This window comes from Salvelinus alpinus, chromosome 15 (genome assembly GCF_045679555.1).
Source record: "Salvelinus alpinus chromosome 15, SLU_Salpinus.1, whole genome shotgun sequence".
Taxonomy (NCBI): Eukaryota; Metazoa; Chordata; class Actinopteri; order Salmoniformes; family Salmonidae; genus Salvelinus; species Salvelinus alpinus.
The window spans coordinates 34,266,295-34,286,733 of NC_092100.1; the positions used below are offsets into that span (position 1 = coordinate 34,266,295).

At 41.8% G+C, this 20,439-nt stretch overlaps 2 protein-coding genes across 2 annotated transcripts; one reads left to right on the top strand and one right to left on the bottom strand.

Moving 5' to 3' along the window:
- Positions 1–565: 565 nt before the first annotated feature.
- LOC139540495 (uncharacterized) lies at positions 566–10,405 on the bottom strand. Its single transcript, XM_071344368.1, has 5 exons — positions 10,210–10,405; positions 4,413–4,604; positions 4,158–4,292; positions 3,735–3,877; positions 566–3,582 (listed from the first exon to the last, which is right to left on the bottom strand). The coding sequence occupies exons 2-5, from the start codon at positions 4,535–4,537 to the stop codon at positions 3,368–3,370; spliced, it is 618 nt and encodes a 205-aa protein (XP_071200469.1). The 5' UTR covers positions 4,538–4,604; positions 10,210–10,405; the 3' UTR covers positions 566–3,367.
- A 4,543-nt stretch (positions 10,406–14,948) lies between these two features.
- Positions 14,949–17,947, top strand: tmem253 (transmembrane protein 253). Its single transcript, XM_071344367.1, has 7 exons — positions 14,949–15,116; positions 15,486–15,647; positions 15,852–15,962; positions 16,141–16,197; positions 16,475–16,585; positions 16,691–16,837; positions 17,029–17,947. The coding sequence occupies exons 2-7, from the start codon at positions 15,486–15,488 to the stop codon at positions 17,083–17,085; spliced, it is 645 nt and encodes a 214-aa protein (XP_071200468.1). The 5' UTR covers positions 14,949–15,116; the 3' UTR covers positions 17,086–17,947.
- The last annotated feature ends 2,492 nt before the right edge of the window (positions 17,948–20,439 follow it).

Genomic DNA, 20,439 nt, shown 5'->3' on the forward strand with positions numbered 1-20,439 from the left:
TGCAGGCCAACAACAAAATACAATTCCTAATGTGATGAGTAGCCTAAGTTTAGGACAAGATTCGGTAACAGTAGTCACTGCAGTCTAAAGTCAATTTCAATAAATGTGTCAAAATTATATAATTCCTCCTGTCTAGACATAAATAAATAAATCATTAAAAATACTTCACCAGAGAGCATGACTTAGCCACAGAGGATCATTAGCTTTTTTTAAAGCTGTGGATTGTTTCAAATCACAAGCGTGTAGGCCTATATACACAGTTTGGGCAGCGTGCGTGGCAATAAGGGAAGGGCCTGGCTGATTATTGAGATGTGGCTGCCAGTGAAAAGCAATGCATCTAAGATATGTGTAAAGATAGTGTCTTCAGTATAATTTGAAATGTTGAGACAAGAAGAACAGGAGGGGGGTGTATGGCAAAGATATAGGCTCATCTCGCTCCAGAATGCGCTCAGCTCTCCATAATGCGCTGAGTTGTCTCCCACCAATTCTTGCACATTCATTGTTTTATTGTGTTAATTGTTTGCCCTTTGATTGTTTATTTTCCCCATTACATTAACCACATGACAATGATTTTGAGAAACAAAAACATTATTATTCAAATGAAACTGTTCAACAAATATGCGCATATGAAAATCACAACTGGCAGGTAGATCGGTAGAAATGGTCAAATCAATTGTAAGCTTCCTCAAACTTGAAACTCAAACTTAAAAATCACGACTCTAGGAACAGACCATTGTGAAAAGAGAGCACATTGCTTTGTACTGCATAATTACAATGGGTGTGTGTGAGAGAGAGATAAGGAGAAGGTGTGTTGTCACTAAGATTGTGCCTATTAAAACTGAGCACAAATAATAAGCTATGCATCTTGCTTGCTATGGGCAGGAGCAGGCCTGCAAGCCGAGGGCAACAGAATGCCTTTTCCTTATTTTATATTTTTTCCGTTCCCTTTCACCAAGTTTAGAATTGTAAACTAATAGAAAAAAGTGAAGAACTAATTGCAAGCACTGTTCCAGATCACTTCATATCCACCACAAGCGGGAGAGAAGAGAAAGGGGAGAGGGACAGATAGGGAGAGAGACCTGACTTAATTCAAACTAAACTGTCTATACAGCAGAGCGTGTGTCGGACTCCAAACTCCCACAACTGAATAGATAAGAGCATATCATGAGCACACCGCTTACAAAACAGAGCTGAGAGCTCTCCATGCACAATGGGGCCCATATATAAATATTCTATGTTCTTTCCCCTCCCCTACCCCAATCCCATTATCATTTAGATCAATAATGCAACACTAATTGTTACAGTTTTAGCACATCACCACCATGGAGTACTGCAGCACCTTCAGCACCCTTACTTCCTGCGGCTATGTACGACTGGAGATAATTCGATTTGGATAGTAGGGTTATAGAAGTTCCATCTGAATTGCAAGGGATGGGTAACCTGTTTAGCTGAAAAGCAGAAAGTACCAGTGACTTTCTCAATACGGAAGTGGTCAGATGACACGGATGCTACGCTACAGGACTGTTTTGATAGCACAGACTGGAATATGTTCCGGGATTCATTCAATGGCATTGAGGAGTATACCACCACAGTCATCGGCTTCAACAATAATTGCATCGACGACGTCATCCCCACAGTGACCATACGTACATATCCCAACCAGAAGCCATGGATTACAGGCAACATCCGCATCGAGCTAAAGGCTAGAACTGCCGCTTTCAAGGAGCGGGACACTAATCGGGACGCATACAATAAAGCCTGCTATTTCCTCAGACGAATCATCAAACACGCAAAACATCAATTTAGGATTAAGATTGAATCCTACTACACCGGCTTTGACACTCGTCGGATGTAGCAGGGCTTGAAAACTATCACGGACTACAAGGGGAAACCCAGATGCGAGCTTCCCAGTGATGCGAGCCTACTAGACGAGCTAAATGCCTTTTATGCTTGCTTCGAGGCAAGCAACACTGAAGCGTGCATGAGAGCACCAGCTGTTCTAGATGACTGTGTGACAACGCTCTCGGTAGCCGATGTGAGCAAGACCTTTAAACAGGTCAACATTCACAAAGCCGTGGGGCCAGACAGATTAGCAGGACGTGTAATCAAAGCATGCGGGGACCAACTGGCATGTGTCTTCACTGACGTTTTCAACCTCTCCCTGACCGAGTCTGTAATACCTACATGTTTCAAGCAGACTCCCATAGTCCCTGTGCCCAAGGAAGCAAAGGTAACCTGCCTAAATGATTACCGCTCCGTAGCACTCACGTCGGTAGCCATGAAGTGCTTTCAAAGGCTTTGAAAGGCTTGTCAACAGCATCTTTCCGGATACCCTAGACCCACTCCAATTCGCATACCGACCCAAAAGATCCACAGATGACGCAATCTCAGTCGCACTCCACACTGCCCTTTCCTACCTGGACAAAAGGCACGACAACACCTTTTCCCCCTCAGGAGACTGACAACCCCCAAGCCATAAGACTGCTGAACAATTAGTCAAATGGCCACCGGACTATTTACATTGATACCCCCCCATTTGTTTTGTACACTGCTGCTACTCCCTGTTTATTATTTATACATAGTCACTTCACCCCTACCTACATGTACAGATTACCTCAACTAGCCTGTACCCCTGCACATTGACTCGGTACCGGTACCCGCTGTACATAGCCTTGTTATTGTTATTTTATTGTGTTACTTTTTATTATTATTTACTTTAGTTTATTTGGTAAATATTTTCTTAACTCTTTATTGAACTGCACTGTTGGTTAAGTGCTTGTAAGTAAGCATTTCACGGTAAGGTTGTATTCGGCGCATGTGACAAATAAAGTTTGATTTGATTTGATGACGAAGCCGGCCACCTTCTCACCTGTTTATCATGTTTCAACAATAACTGCCTGTATGTGTTCATTCCTGCTCTTGGATAAAATGAAAAAAGGATCGGGGAAACACAGAGAGACGCATGAGTTATCTTGATTTATAATTGTATTGTTGTAGAATGATGACTCCTAGTGCCTGTACACTTTAAGAACTTTATTCTCTATCTTTCTTTTTTATCATCTCTGTAACTCTGGATGTATAAATACAGAGTGTATGTATATTGTTTTTAGGAAACTGTAATTTATAATGTACCTGTGAATGTAATGAGGTGTCCTGTTAGAGGCACTCATTGTCATAAACCCTCAGCACCAGGTCATAACGGCACACCTTTAGAGATGACCTCATACTCAGAATGACACTGCTCTCTGACAACACATAAAACCCCACAAAGTTGAATGCCAGTTTTCATATGGCAATACCCAAAAAGCACAACACAACAGTTACAATAAAATCAGACACACATGCAGTCACTCACTCAGTCATTCACTCATGGTTGTCGTTCATGCGGACGCTCCAGTATTTCTGAGACAGTCCCACTTGCTCTGTTTTGAAGGGCTGGGACAGGCTGGGCCCGTCGGGGTTTCCGACGGAGATGTCCAGCAACTGGGGCTGCCGGCTGCGGAGGGTCAATGGTCGGAGCATTGTCGTTTACATCCTCTAGCTCAATCACTAGGGACCATGTGCCTGTGGCTGGGACCTCACCTGGAAGAGAGAGAGACAGTAAGGGAATGTGTGTCTGTTAGAGTTGCTGCCAGCATCCATCTATTACTGTATCTGTTATAATAAATGTCTGACTAGACGGCTGCATAGAAGATAGAGGGCAAGCTATGTCTATTGTGTGAATATTTCCGTACCATTGTCAATAGCTAGGATGAGAGCTGTGTATGTGCCATCTGTAACTAAAGGAGACTCTCTGTCCATAGGATTCCTGATCTGGAGCTGACCAGTGGTCTCATTGAGGCTCAGCCACCCACCACGGTCACTGGCCATCCTGTACCTGAAACACACATGCGCACTAAAATAGAGCTAGGCTTTAGCTCAGCGAACTTACATTTACATTTAAGTCATTTAGCAGACGCTCTTGTCCAGAGCGACTTACAAATTGGAAAGTTCATACATATTCATCCTGGTCCCCCTGTGGGGAATGAACCCACAACCCTGGCGTTGCAAGCGCCATGCTCTACCAACTGAGCCACACGGGACCACGATAGTCTTGTAGTCTTGTGTAGCCCAGACGACCCATGTTCAAACCCAGTTGTTCACATATATTGTATCACCTGACCGTCTGTGCCATGGTGGTGTCTGGGTCAATGGCTGTGTAGAGGACCAGGTCACTGTCCACAAGAGACCACCACCTCATTCTCCACCACCACCAACAGACTGAACACAGTAACACTCTCATAGTCCAAATCCTGAGAGACATAAAAAGAGAGAAAGAATTGTCTAAATGACCACATAGGGCATACCTTTCAGAATGAATAAATAATGAATAAATAACCGGTCATAGAACATTGTTATATAACATTGTTAACCTTGGCGGTGGTGATGATTCCCTGGTCTCCGGTAGGTCCAGTGGAGTTGTTGAACTTGCCATCGGTGTCTCCCTGTACAATTCTGAACCGGCTCCTCCAGGCTGGTGAATGGGGGTAGTCAGCATCTGTCACAGCCATCACCATCACCACCACTAAGGCAGGCATCTGGTTCTCTGGGACTGAGGCTGTGTACTGGCAAATAGATGGGAGACAGGGTGGGTGATTAACAGGAGAGTTAATTGAATGCAAGCAGATGACAATAATCCCAGGAAATTCTAATTGGGTAAACTGATTTGTCCCAGTGTTGTTGGACTTGTACGCTTATATAGTTATATGAATTAATATCTGTGCAGCCTCAGGGTTGCTGCCCAGAAAGGGATTTTGGTTAAAATGTGTTTTTCTTGCAACTCTGCCTAGAAGGCCAGCATCCCGGAATCGCCTCTTCACTGTTGACGTTGAGACTGATGTTTTGTGGGTAATATTTAATAAAGCTGCCAGTTGAGGACTTGTGAGGTGTCTGTTTCTCAAACTAGACACTCGAATGTACTTGTTCTCCTGCTCAGTTGTGCACCGGGGCCTCCCACTCCTCTTTCTATTCTGGTTAGATCCAGTTTGCGCTGTTCTGTGAAGGGAGATCTTCAGTTTCTTGGCAATTTCTCGCATGGAATAGCCTTCATTTCTCAGAACAAGAATAGACTGATGAGTTTCAGAATAAAGCACTTTGTTTCTAGACATTTTGAGCCTGTAATCGAACCCACAAATGCTGATGCTCCAGATACTCAACTAGTCTAAAGAAGGTCAGTTTTATTGCTTCTTTAATCAGAACAACAGTTTTCAGCTGTGCTAACATAATTGCAAAAGGGTTTTCTGATGATAAATTAGCCTTTTAAAATTATAAACTTGGATTAGCTAACACAACGTGCCATAGGAACACAGGAGTGATGGTTAGTGATAATGGGCCTCTGTACGCCTATGTAGATATTCCATAAGAAATCAGCCGTTTCCAGCTACAATAGTCATGTACAACATTAACAATGTCTACACTGCATTTCTGATCAATTTGATGTTATTTTAATGGACAAAAAATGATTTTTTTTTTAAAAAACAAGGACATTTCTAAGTGACCCCAAACTTTTGAACGGTAGTGTATGGCTTATAAAAGATAATGATACATACATCACACTTTACACAAAGATCTAAACATCCACGCTACATTAACTGGCATACTGTAAGTACTGTATGTCTGGTCCCAACTCTATATCACTCAGTATCACTCATACTGTGAAGGTCTACACAGTCAGTACACTACATCAGTCACAATAAACTACTGCCATTACTGTCACTGTCAATACTGTCACACTGATGAAAGTAAATGGGATTCCTCCATTTTGTTTTCCTGTAACAGTGTGCCACGGTGTTACCGTACGGTCTATTTGGCCTGTTGCTCCCGGTCCAAGGGTTCCATGACAAACAGCCAACCAGTGTTCTTCTCAATTCTAAATCGGCCAATTGGAGGCTGGTCCTCCCCCTGGTCTGTGATCTTAAAACCTCTTAAGGAACGGACCCTTTTTAAAAATGTTTTGCCTAAAATGACATACGTAAATCTAACTGCTCGTAGCTCAGGACCTGAAGCAAGGATATGCATATTCTTGATACCATTTGAAAGGAATCCCTTTGAAGTTTGTGGAAATGTGAAATGAATGTAGGAGAATATAACACATTAGATCTGGTAAAAGATCATACAAAAGAAAAAACATGTTTTTTTTTCATCATCTTTGAAATGCAAGAGAAAGGCCAAAATGTATTTTTCCAGTTTAGGTGCAATTTAGATTGTGTCCACTAGATTGCAGCAATGTATGCGCACCGTTTTAGACTGATCCAATGAACCATTGCATTTCTGTTCAAAATGTTGTTTCAAGTCTGCCCACATGTGCCTAATTGGTTTATTGATACATTTTCAAGTTCATAACTGTGCACTCCTCAAACAATAGCATGTTATTCTTTCACTGTAATAGCTACTGTAAATTGGAGAGTGCAGTTAGATTAACAAGAATTTAAGCTTTCTGCCCATATCAGATATGTCTATGTCCTGGGAAATTTTCTTGTTACTTACAACCTCATGCTGATCACATTAGGCACATTAGCTCAACCGTCCCGTGGGAGGGTTCACCGAAAAGCATTTTCACTGCCTTATTGTTACTGGACCTGATCTGAACAACACAAGAAACACACAGCAGTGTGTGTTTGTGTGTGTGCAACAGACACGTACCTGCACTATAGGATTGGGGAAATCTTGACAATTTTGCTCAGTGTTTTGGGGGGAATGTGTGTGATGATTGTACCTTTATATTCAAAATATTGTTTACAAAAATGTACCATTGTACCAGAGGCTTTCCTAGTCGATCAGCAAACATTTCTGTAAAATGCCCAATGATAAAGCCTTGTTTTCCTATTTTTTATTTGGTTCACGCTGTTTGCATTAGATTTTGTATTTATTTATTTATTTCACCTTTATTTAATTAGGTAGGCCAGTTGAGAACAAGTTCTCATTTACAACTGCGACCTGGCCAAGATAAAGCAAAGCAGTTCGACACAAACAACAACACAGAGATGGAAAAAACAAACATACAGTCAATAATACAGTAGAAAAAAAGTATATATACAGTGTGTGCAAATGAGGTAGGATAAGGGAGGTAAGGCAATAAAATAGGCCATAGTGGCGAGGTAATTACGAAATAGCAATTAAACACTGGAGTGATAGATGTGCAGAAGATGAATGTGCAAGTAAAGATACTGGGGTGCAAAGGAGGAAAAAAAATAAAAATAAATAAATACAGTATGGGGATGAGGTATTTGGATTCAACTGAAGTGGTTGGTGTTCCCATTTTGAACTATTGCATGTGTCAGAAGGTACAAACTCTGCCTACCTGGCGGGCATGGAGAGCAAATCAAGTGCACTTATAGGCCTACCGCTGGCCAATCAGATAGCTCAGATCACTGTGTCTGCAGCTTCCACGAGCCCACAGCGAAGTTAATTGTCAACTCACTGTGTGAGATTTCAAATCTTTAAGACTGTCAACAAATACAGAAAATATCTGCTGGTTTTATGAGTGAGTTAATGTATAAGATTTTATTCAGCACTGTCAACACTTTATTCAACACTTTTATAAGCCATAAAACTCCTTCTCCCTCTTCTCCCACTCGTGATACAATGTGTATCGATAGACTTGTGTTGTTATTAGCGACTTGTGTCTTTCTAAAATCGAGTAGTATTTCACGTCCAATTGGCCCAGCGTCATCCGGGGTAGGCTGTCATTGTAAATCCAAATTTTTTCTTAACTGAGTTGCCTAGTGAAATAGAAAAAATCAGTCCAGTAAAATAAATCCAAAAGATTTATATTTATGCTTCACAAGTAATACAACAAATGATCAATTACCATTGTGATCATATACCTCACATTTGGAAACATTGTCAGGGCAATTCAAGAATAGCCAATATGCAGTGGTAATGTATTGAGCCTATAGCCTACTGCACAAACCTCATTGCAACATAAATATTTTAATAGGTTAAGGTTGCATAGGCTTAAGTTTTTTAAGTAATGTTTTTTTTTAAGTCTGAGCGGTAGAATGTGATCTTGGCTCAGAAAAGGTTGGTGACCTCTGTACTAGATTATCGCCACATGTTCCCTAAAAGGTACTGAACAGTACCATGAGAGATCATATGTGTACCTCTGAAGGAACATTATGTGCATTTTGATATTTTCGTACACAGCGAACAATATTGTAGCCTAACCTTACCCTTTATTCTCAGAGTGTAGCATGTCAGGTTACAACACGACACCACATAAACATTAAGATACATTATGCTTTGGGGCGGCAGGTAGCCTAATGGTTAGAGCTTTTGGCCAGGAACTGAATGGTTGCTAGATCGAACACCTGAGCTGACAAGGTAAAAATCTGTCGTTCTGCCCCTGAACAGGCCGTTAACACACTATTCCTAGGCCGTTATTGTAAATAAGAATTGATTCTTACCTGACTTGCCTAGTTAAATAAAGGTAGAAGTAAAATGCTACAAACATGAAAGAAAATCACACCTGAACTGGACCACTATTCCATGGTGATGGTCACAATGACAGAGAGAATCATCGTGGTAAGAGTTTATTCACAATAAACAGTTAAATGAATATGAATGGTGTTTGAATGAGCTCAGGATTTGAATGTTATGGACATGCTCCCTGATTGGAGGAAATTATGTTTAGTATCTGGGCTGCAGTGACCTTTTGACCACAGGAGGAAGACCTGACTGGGTTTGTCCTCCAGTTTCAGAGCTCTGTGAACTCTAATCTCCCCATCTGACACAACCTTGAAGTGAATGTCTGATGAGCTGAATTCCTGACAGTAGGAAAGACCCACTCTAAAATGCAAAGCAGAGTTGTGGATAGCTGAGGGATCTGACTATGCCTGATTGACTACTCAGACCTTGACATGAATGATGACTGAGTAGGCTTTAGTATTGATGAGGACTTCTGACTTGAAATTGATACAATACTCAAATAATCCCTTCCCTCTAACCTTTATCTGTTAAACGAGGGCCAAGGTCCTCTCAATGTTTTAGCAGACCTGTTAGACCATAAACATAATTTCCTCCAATCAGGGAGCATGTCCATAACATTCAAATCCTGAGCTCATTCAAACACCATTCATATTCATTTAACTTTTTATTGTGAATAAACTCTTACCACGATGATTCTCTCTGTCATTAAACTAATGGCGTTGAGTTCTATAAAGTCTGCTTTTGTGAAGTTTAAATACAATTTCCACCAAGTTATGACCAGTAATTATTATTGTAGTGTCTGTAATGGATGTCACTGTTTGATTTGATTTGACCTTTGCCAAGAGCTCTGTCTCTGGGGAGGTGTCTGGTGTCCACTCTAAAGATGAAGTGTTCTGAACTGAAACATGCCTGACAACGCTTGTCCTTTTCACACAGTCCTGGGGGGATGATAGCCTAAAAGGGTGACAGCAGCATACGTACATCCAGTACATTTAAGGGGCAAAATGTCTGAAATATTATGTTGTGATGGAAATTTTTGTTTTTGTACTTTTCTAATAACCGTTTTCTGTGTTCATGCAAGTGACTGACTGAGCGAATCCTCACTATCACTATCTGCAATTTGGCAGTACACCTAGACCCTTGTTTTGAGAACAAAAGATATCCCCGTTTCAAGGTCTTAGCTAAGAGAAGAAGCCTTGTGAGGTATCGGTCTGTCACATGGATGACCCAGTGTTGGTTGGTCACATGAATGAAGTAAACGTTAATGATGAATTATTTATGAATAAGCTAAATCATGCAAATATGACCTGTCTGCATTATATAAGAGAACTAACAGGACTGCCCCGGAAGAGCTCCTGACAGTTGTTCACTATGGTGCATCAAGTTTGTTGGAACCTCTCCAGCGTGCTTACAATAAACAATGATTAAGGTTGACTTTGAGTGTCCCTGTGTAAGAATTTCCATGACAATGTGATGAGAGAAGAATACCTACACAGAGCACACCAATTAAAACTCAGTGGTTGAAACTTGACCAAAATAAAAGCATTACAAGTGTAGCAATATCAAAATTCTGGGAAGTTTAATTTGACCCTCACAGAATTAAGAGGAACCACAACAGGTGACAAGTGGGCAAACATGCATTTAAAAACAAATATTTCTATAAGCACAACTCCACACCAGTTATAATTTTTTTTTAAGCTTATGAGATCAACAGTGACTTGTAAATGATTACTCTGGCCTTACCTGCAACAAGAAGAAGCTCAATCCAAAATGGGATCTGGCAAATCACAACATTTAATTTATGCATGAATTACCCTTTTAGTGTCAAAGTGTCTTGGCTGATAACATTGACAATGTTGATAAATGCTGATAGGGTAACTGCCAAGGTAACATATAGTTCCTGTAGTGCAGAAAGTATGACACTGTCCTAGTTACTCTCTGTGTTACTGCTCCAAGGAAGGTCTAATCTCTTGGGGCGGGGACTACCTTGTTTACTGGACACATACTGTATACTGTAGTTGTAATGGTTAACTAGTGTTAACCATTAACTAGCCTACTGTGTGTAGGAGAAATTCAGAGAAACCCCTCAGTCTGTTTGTGCCAGCATAATTGCCTAACATTAGCACACTGCCTAGCCCTCTCACTGTTAATACATACATACGGCACTCATGCTTTGCTTACTCACTCCACCACAAGTTGTTGACAAGCTTTCGGAGTGTAATATTCAATCGGGTCTTTTCAGATATACAGTTGAAGTCGGAAGTTTACATACACTTAGGTTGGAGTCATTAAAACTCGTTTTTCTACCACTCCATACATTTCTTGTTAACAAACTATAGTTTTGGCAAGTCGGTTAGGACATCTACTTTGTGCATGACACAAGTAATTTTTCCAACAATTGTTTACAAACAGATTATTTCACGTATTATTCACTGTATCACAATTCCAGTGGGTCAGAAGTTTAAATATACTAAGTTGACTGCCTTTAAACAGCTTGGAAAATTCCAGAAAATTATGTCATGGATTTAGAAGCTTCTGATAGGCTAATTGACATCATTTGAGTCAATTGGAGGTGTACCTGTACCTGCCTCTTTGCTTGACATCATGGGAAAATCCAAATAAATCAGCCAAGACCTCAGAAAAAAAATTGTAGACCTCCACAAGTCTGCTTCATTTTTAGGACCAATTTCCGAATGCCTGAAGGTACCACGTTCATCTGTACAAACAATAGTACGCAAGTATAAACACCATGGGACCATGCAGCCATCATACCGCTCAGGAAGGAGACGCCTTCTGTCTCCTAGAGATGAATGTACTTTGTGGCGAAAAGTGCAAATCAATCCCAGAAAAACAGCAAAGGACCTTGTGAAGATGCTGGAGGAAACAGGTACAAAAGTATCTATATCCACAGTAAAACGAGTCCTATATCAACATAACCTGAAAGGCCGCTCAGCAAGGAAGAAGCCACTGCTCCAAAACTGTCATAAAAAAGACAGACTACAGTTTGCAACTGAACATGGGGACAAAGATCGTACTTTTTGGAGAAATGTCCTCTGGTCTGATGAAACAAAAATAGAACTGTTTGGCCATAATGACCATCGTTATGTTTGGAGGAAAAAGGGGGAGGCTTGCAAGCCGAAGAACACCATCCCAACCGTGAAGCATGGGGGTGTCAGCATCCTGTTGTGGGGGTGCTCTGCTACAGGAGGGACTGGTGCACTTCACAAAATAGATGGCATCATGAGGCAGGAAAATTGTGGATATATTGAAGCAACATCTCAAGACATCAGTCAGGAAGTTAAATGGGTCTTCCAAATGGACAATGACCTCAAGCAAACTTCCAAAGTTGTGGCAAAATAGCTTAAGGACAACAAAGTCAAGGTATTGGAGTGGCCATCACAAAGCCCTGACCTCAATCCTATAGCAAATTTGTGGAAATAAAAGCTGAAACAAATCATTCTCTCTACTATTATTCTGACATTTCACATTCTTAAAATAAAGTGGTGATCCTAACTGACCTAAGACAGGGAATTTTTACTAGGATTACATGTCAGGAGTTGTGAAAAACTGAGTTTAAATGTATTTGGCTAAGGTGTATGTAAACTTCCGACTTCAACTGTATTCAATGGGGTGCCATATATCAGTAATGTATACAACAAGTTCCAATTGGCTCATCCATCCCCCCTTCTCTCTCCTGTAACTTTTCCCCAGGTCGTTACTTTAAATGAAAATGTGTTCTCAGTCAACTTACATGGTCAAATATGTGTAAAATATATTAATAAAAATGAAAGACATGTCTCCAAAATATCCACACTTGATAACAATACTGATAATGAATTTATAAAAAGAAAAGTCAAGTATAGTGCCAGAGCTATAGAGACCTTGCCACACTAGGTCTCAGAGCACTCTCTGGGACAAACTCACCTCATCCACCAACAATGTGTTGCAGCACCTGGGAAATGCATGCCAGACATTTTATGCAACATGCTATGTAACACGCAGGGTTGGCTAGGTTACTTTCTAAATGTAATCCGTTACAGTTACTAGTTACCTGTCCAAAATTGTGATCAGTAATGTAACTTTTGGATTACCCAAAATCAGTAATGCAATCTGATTACATTCAGTTACTTTTACATTACTTTCCTCTTAAGAGTAATTAGAAGAAGACAAAAATGTATGTTACCAATTGAATGACATCTATTACAGGATAAATCAATGTCAAAGTTTACATAGCTGGCCATATACTGATGTTAAATTTTACATTATGGGTTGGTTATGTAGGCCTCTTCTAACCCATCGCTTTCTATTACATATAATAATACAATGAAATTATATCTTTACATTAAAAAACAAAGTCTATCAGAAATCCAGTCATTCCAATAAATGTTATACTCCTTGATCTTCAAGAATAGAACTTGGAAATATGGAAGTATAGATTAGCCAAATTGTTTTACCTGAGCAGGACCATAAAACTAAGGACTTATTAGCCAGCTCTACTCTGTTGTTTATGATTGTGTTGTCATGGAGGACTGATTGGGCTCATTGATTCGAGTTCAAAAATAAATACTGTGCTCATGGAATGGCATGCTTTGAGCATTACTGAATAGTGCTATTTACATGTGAAAATTAATGCCATATTCTGCATTTGCTATAGGCCTATTGCTTAAATTTTTGTTTGTGACACTTTGATATCTTGATAATATGCAGCTGTTTAAATGGCAAATCCACAGATGAAACAATAACAAAATGGTTTTGGTAAAAAACTGAGGGATGGGCCTGGAGAAATGTAACCACTCAGATTAAAAAAACAGAGCTATGAATGCAAGGGCTGACCATCCATGATATCAAAATTATTGTTTCAACCATGTTATGAGACTATACAGTGTGTGTTTACATTTACAATGTTTACAAACATTGGAGAAAGCAAGTTTATATTTTGGGTTCCCATGGAGTGTGACAGTTGAACTAAGCTCATGAGGCATTCACAAGTTATATCCTTATTATCCTTTATTTTATTATTTTCTACATTGTAGAATAATAGTGAAGACATCAAAACTATGAAACAACACACATGGAATCATGTAGTAAGGGGAAAAAAATCGAAATATATTTTATATTTGAGATTCTTCAAAGTAGCCAGCCATTGCCTTGATGACAGCTTTGCACACTCTTCGCATTCTCTCAACCAGCTTCATGAGGAATGCTTTTCCAACAGTCTTGAAGGAATTCCCACATATGCTGAGCACTTGTTGGCTGCTTTTCCTTCACTCTGTGGTCCAACTCCTCCCAAACCATCTCAATTGTGTTGAGGTCGAGTGATTGTGGAGGCCAGATCATCTGATGCAGCACTCCATCAGTCTCCTTCTTGGTCAAATAAACCTTACATAGCCTGGATGTTTGTTTAATGTCATTGTCCTGTTGAAAAACAAAATATAGTCCCACTAAGTGCAAACCAGATGGGATGGTGTATCGCTGCAGAATGCTGTGGTAGCCATGATGGTTAAGTGTGCATCGAATTCTAAATAAATCACTGACAGTGTCACCAGCAAAGCACCGTCACACCATCACACCACCTCCTCCATGCTTCACGGTGGGAACCACACATGCGGAGATCATCTGTTCACCTACTCTGTGTCTCCCAAAGACACGGCGGTTGGAACCAAAAATCTCAGATTTGGACTCATCAGACCAAAGGATATATTCCACTGGTCTAATGTTCATTGCTCGTGTTTCTCGGCCCAAGCAAGTCTCTTCTTCTTATTGGTGTCCTTTAGTAGTGGTTTCTTTGCAGCAATTCGACCATGAAGTCCTGATTCACACATTCTCCTTTGAACAGTTGATGTTTAGATGTGTTTGTTACTTGAACTCTGCGAAGCATTTATTTGGGATGCAATCTGAGGTGCAGTTAACTCTAATGAATTTATCCTCTGCAGCAGAAGTAACCCTGGGTCTTCCTTTCCTGTTGCGGTCCTCATGAGAGCCAGTTTCATCAAAGAGTTTGATGGTTTTAGGCTACTGCGCTTAAAGAAACTCTCAAAGTTCTTGACCTTGTCCTGATTGACTGACCTTCATGTCTTAAAGTAACGATGGACTGTTGTTTCACTTTGCTTTACTGAGCTGTTCTTGCCATAATATGGACTTGGTATTTTACCAAATAGGGCTATCTTCTGTATACCACCCCTACCTTGTCACAATAGAACTGATTGGCTCAAATACACTAAGGAGGAAAGAATTACCACAAATTAACTTAACTCCACACCCTGGAGCCAGCCCGGTTCCAAAAGGAATGCAATCAACTTTCACCAGGTGCAAAACGCGCCCAACCGGGCGCTCTGGACAGATTAGTCAGATCCTCTCATTGATCAAGTCTCTCTCTCTCTCTGGCCAATCAGAACACATTATCCCTTCCTTAGAGGTGGGCCATATCAGCCTGGAAGTAAACTATGCTTCAGGTGAACTTTGACCGTGTCAGTCTGGGGTGGTGAGGGCGGAAGAGTGAGACGCTGTGAATGACTGACCAACACTAAGCCTATATGATTTCAGGTCCCTATCTTTTTTCCCTCTATGAGGTTTAGAAGGCTGATTATATTCTTTGTGGATATGAAAGTTGTTCATGAGGAAGCCAGGCTGTGGACCCATTGCTGCTGAAGGTAAGATAGAGAGAGAAAGGCTGTGATCAGATCAGTGTGTCTGTATGTGACAGTGTGTGTGTGTGTGTGTGTGTGTGTGTGTGTGTGTGTGTGTGTGTGTGTGTGTGTGTGTGTGTGTGTGTGTGTGTGTGTGTGTGTGTGTGTGTGTGTGTGTGTGTGTGTGTGTGTGTGTGTGTGTGTGTGTGTGTGTGTGTGTGTGTGTGTGTGGGTGTATGTGAATGTGAATGTGTGTGTGTGTGTAGCCTTATATGCCCATTAGATGAGATACGTTTTCCTAATATCTTCAGCTGTAGCTATTACATCATCAAACAGCGACATGTCTCTTACATCATCAGACTGCAACATGTTTTTGTTGTCTGCCTTTCTCAGATGACTCAGAACATGTTCCAAGAAGGGCTGTACCATGTTTTTTTTAAGGACCGCACCTTGGGCCACCCACTCACTGTAACCACCAATAAGGAAGAATTTAAAGACGTGCGGATTGGACGCTGGTTTGGGACAGTCGTTAACACCCGCCTCCTTGTCACTGGGGTGAGATGAGGAAAACAAAAAACAACTCTGTGGTTCCTAATCAGTGCCCTGTGACCAAATACTGTTATTAATCAGTTATAATTTTACCATGTAGTTTTGTAAATACGTTACCTGTGAAATAAAGTGTTACCCAAAACCGTCACCCTAGAGTACTTCTCCTGTCTCTCTCTCTGCCGCATCCCCCTCTCTCTCTGTCACTCTAAGGTTTTGCAGGTCTTTGGTGCCCTGGCCTCCATCCTAACCACAGTAACCTACGCCTGCGTGAGCTTCAACTGTTCCGTCTCCTTAACTACACCAGTCTGGTCCGGCCTGTTTGTGAGTTCTCACTTTTCACTGTCTTATGCAAGACTGTGTTAGCCCACTGAGATAATGCCTAGGCATCCCCGGTTGACACTGTCTATGTTGTTTCAAAATGTTTTTCCCATGATGTGCCCACTGAACACGACCCTGGTATAGATGATGTCACTAAGCTGGTTATTGTGTGTTGTTACAGTATCTGGCCACTGGAGGGCTGGCAATGGAAGTTCAGAGGAAACCCAACAAACTCAATGTGAGTATATATATTTGTATTTAACCTTTATTTAACTAGGCATATATCACACAAGTGCTTTATTCAATGAGTGATCTGATTAATCAAAAAATGTATGATATACTTTTTGAATTCATTAACCCAATTTTGAAGTCTCACCCTAGTGAATCTTTTGTGTTGTTCGCCACTGTTAGTAGTGAGTCGCTAAATTCATTGCTTCTGTGATTGTGAAGTGTTTCACCATTTTTTATTTTAAGTTAAGTTGTTATGCTCACTGTTCTGTTAACGTGTTGAACAGGTGACCACACTGATAGGCCTGAACATCTTCAGCCTACTGCTGGGGTGCTGTGCTCTGCTGGCCTACAGCCTCATCACTACACAGGCTAAAGCACTCTACACAGACCAACAGGTGTGTTGTACTGTCTGTGTATGTGTGTGTATGTATGTGCGTGTGTCTCTCGCTCTGTGTATAACCCCCTGCTTTCTTTGTCTCCCTCCGTCGTCTCCCTCTCAGCGTGCGGGTGTGTACATAGCGAAGGGCAGCTCTATCATGTTCACAGTACAGTGTCTGCTGGCCTCTGTCTACACTCTCTTCCTGTCCTGGAGAGGTCTACGACGGTACAGCGGCCCCCACACTCAGACCTACAACCTTCTAGCACAGGCAAGATCAAATGCACGCAATGCCAGCACTCACACACACAGCAGCATATATACATATACAAACACTAGCACATACGCATGGATGCACATATGCACCTGGCCGAATACACACTCACACAATCAAATACATATTGGCATGGTCACATGTTTAGCTGCACTGGACATACTAAACAAACAGTCTCTTTTTCACAGGGCCCGGATGAGGACACTAATGAGGCCCTAATGGAAACAGGAGAATTCAGCCTTTAAACCAGCAGACCTATGAGTGTGTGTGTGTGTGTGTGTGTGTGTGTGTGTGTGTGTGTGTGTGTGTGTGTGTGTGTGTGTGTGTGTGTGTGTGTGTGTGTGTGTGTGTGTGTGTGTGTGTGTGTGTGTGTGTGTGTGTGTGTGTGTGTGTGTGTGTGTGTGTGTGTGTGTGTGTGTGTCTGTTTGTGTGTGTGTGCACATGTGTGTATGACACACTATCTTAAGACATTCATTTGATGAGGATGTCAAAGAATATGCAAAATGATGTACCATACTAACATTGTATTTTATTCTTATGACATAAAATAGAACATCGACAATCAATCCCATTTTGTCTAAGTCTCTGAACTTCAACAAGACCAATTCAATCAATCAATCAATTTTATTTTATATAGCCCTTCGTACATCAGCTAATATCTCGAAGTGCTGTACAGACACCCAGCCTAAAACCCCAAACAGCTAGTAATGCAGGTGTAGAAGCACGGTGGCTAGGAAAAACTCCCTAGAAAGGCCAAAACCTAGGAAGAAACCTAGAGAGGAACCAGGCTATGAGGGGTGGCCAGTCCTCTTCTGGCTGTGCCGGGTGGAGATTATAACAGAACTATGCCAAGATGTTCAAAAATGTTCATAAGTGACAAGCATGGTCAAATAATAATCATGAATAATTTTCAGTTGGCTTTTCATAGCCGATCATCAAGAGTTGAAAAACAACAGGTCTGGGACAGGTGGCGGTTCCATAACCGCAGGCAGAACAGCTGAAACTGGAATAGCAGCAAGGCCAGGCGGACTGGGGACAGCAAGGAGTCACCACGGGCGACAGTCCCGACGCATGGTCCTAGGGCCCAGGTCCTCCGAGAGAAAGAAAGAGAGAAGGAGAAAATTAGAGAGAGCCAAGATTTTCAAAATTTCCATAAATGACAAGCATGGTCAAATAATAATCAGGAATAAATCTCAGTTGGCTTTTCATAGCCGATCATTAAGAGTTGAAAACAGCAGGTCTGGGACAGGTAGGGGTTCCATAACCGCAGGCAGAACAGTTGAAACTGGAATAGCAGCAAGGCCAGGCGGACTGGGGACAGCAAGGAGTCACCACGGCCGGTAGTCCCGACGTATGGTCCTAGGGCTCAGGTCCTCCGAGAGAAAGAAAGAGAGAAGGAGAAAATTAGAGAGAGCCAAGATTTTCAAAATGTTCATAAATGACAAGCATGGTCAAATAATAATCAGGAATAAATCTCAGTTGGCTTTTCATAGCCGATCATTAAGAGTTGAAAACAGCAGGTCTGGGACAGGTAGGGGTTCCGTAACCGCAGGCAGAACAGTTGAAACTGGAATAGCAGCAAGGCCAGGCGGACTGGGGACAGCAAGGTGTCATCATGCCCGGTAGTCCTGACGTATGGTCCTAGGGCTCAGGTTCTCAGAGAGAAAGAGAGAACGAGAGAATTAGAGAGAGCATACTTAAATTCACACAGGACACTGGATAAGACAGGAGAAGTACTCCAGGTAACCAACTGACCCTAGCCCCCCGACACAAACTACTGCAGCATAAATACTGGAGGCTGAGACAGGAGCGGTCAGGAGACACTGTGGCCCCATCCGAAGAAACCCCCGGACAGGGCCAAATAGGAAGGATATAACCCCACCCACTTTGCCAAAGCACAGCCCCCGCACCACTAGAGGGAAATCCTCAACCACCAACTTACAATCCTGAGACAAGGCCGAGTATAGCCCACAAAGGTCTCCACCACAGCACAAACCACCACAGCACAAACCAATTGAATTGTAAATGTGTACACATCTATCCAGGAAAAAGATAGTCTATATAAAGTACCAGTCAAAAATTTGGATGCACCTACTTATTGAAGGGAGAGAGAATACAGTAGACGGCACGCGTCAAACCTTTGATTTATGACTCTATGTCCGGATGATGTGTGCATGCCCATATTTGGGCATCCGGTCAGGACATCCTGGCGGGAAGTTATCACGTGCTCTAGGGAGTGCCCATATTTAGGCATCCGGTCAGGACATGCTGGTGGGAAGTTATGTGGTTATGCCCATATAAGGATATCCTGTTCCTGTTGTCACGTGTTAGAGTGTGTGTTAATTTATGCATATATTGCATCTATTCCTTTGAAGTTGTCATGATGATTGATGTGTAGGGACCTCGTTGAACTGGGGGGGATGTGTTTGAACATTTCAAAGAGGATGGCCCCACACTCCCTATTTTATTGCCCTTAGGGCTGTTGTCTATGAAACAGGAATGTCCGGGGGTATTGTGTGGGGGCAGACGCATTATAAATAAGACCCAGAACAACACAAGTGACCACGATAAACCACTAAAGAAATTAAACATGGATTTTGTGATCAGTGGCAAAGCAGTGATGACCATAACAACGGAAGCAGGACCCCGGTTGAAACATAGAAAAAGGTCTGAGTATAAAGCAACAATATACGATGCGACAAAAAAGCGGTTTCTAAATGTGTATAGAACCCAAATACTGCCAGCAACTGCGCTGAAAGATCAAGTGATGATGTCTAATGGACAGCAATGGGGTTATCAGTTTGATTACCAGGCCTGTAGAGTGAAACTCTATACCGTAGCCGAAGGAGAAGAAAATACATACCAGACTTTAGGAGTGGACTACGGGTCTGAAGACCGGCAAGTTTTTCGCAAGGTGGTGTGTCCCGAACTGAGAGTTATCACAAAGGGGTATAGCGTGTTCACGGGCTACGAAACCCGTTGGGAAAGTGCCCCTGACTCCTCAGGAAGAGTATTTCACAGGGTGAAAATACAAAGAAAGAATGGACTTCCATGTGGATGCGTGGAGTTCTATATCAGCAACGAGGAAACCCGCAACCAAAACATTTGTGATGGTGGCCTGACTGGGGATTTTAGGTTGCACATGCTTATTCCTTTTAAAAGTTGGGATCTAATGGAATTGAAAATGTTAGAGTTGTTGGACGCTCTTTTTTTACAGAGCCAACAATGGCAGAGCATTGTTCGGCTAAGGAAGTGCATAATATATACCAATCCTGAGGATTATGATTCAAAGGAACCCCAAGAAGGGTCATCCTCAGAAGGGTCAGCCCCCGAAGAAAACTAAGTACGCGGCTGCGTTAACCACGCCCTGATACCAAAGGACTGGTTCAACAATAAAAGGGGTGACCATAAAGCCTCCGGTTCTTCATTTCAGCATATACCATGGATATTCATACAACATACCACGACTCCGATACGTCATGGGTGCCAGACCCTAAGGACTCTATGCCTCGCAGCCCACCATTCTACTCCCCCGACACCCCCTACATGTACACAGCCTGAGAATGTGTTTGATGGGGTGGTCAGTACTATTTTAGTGG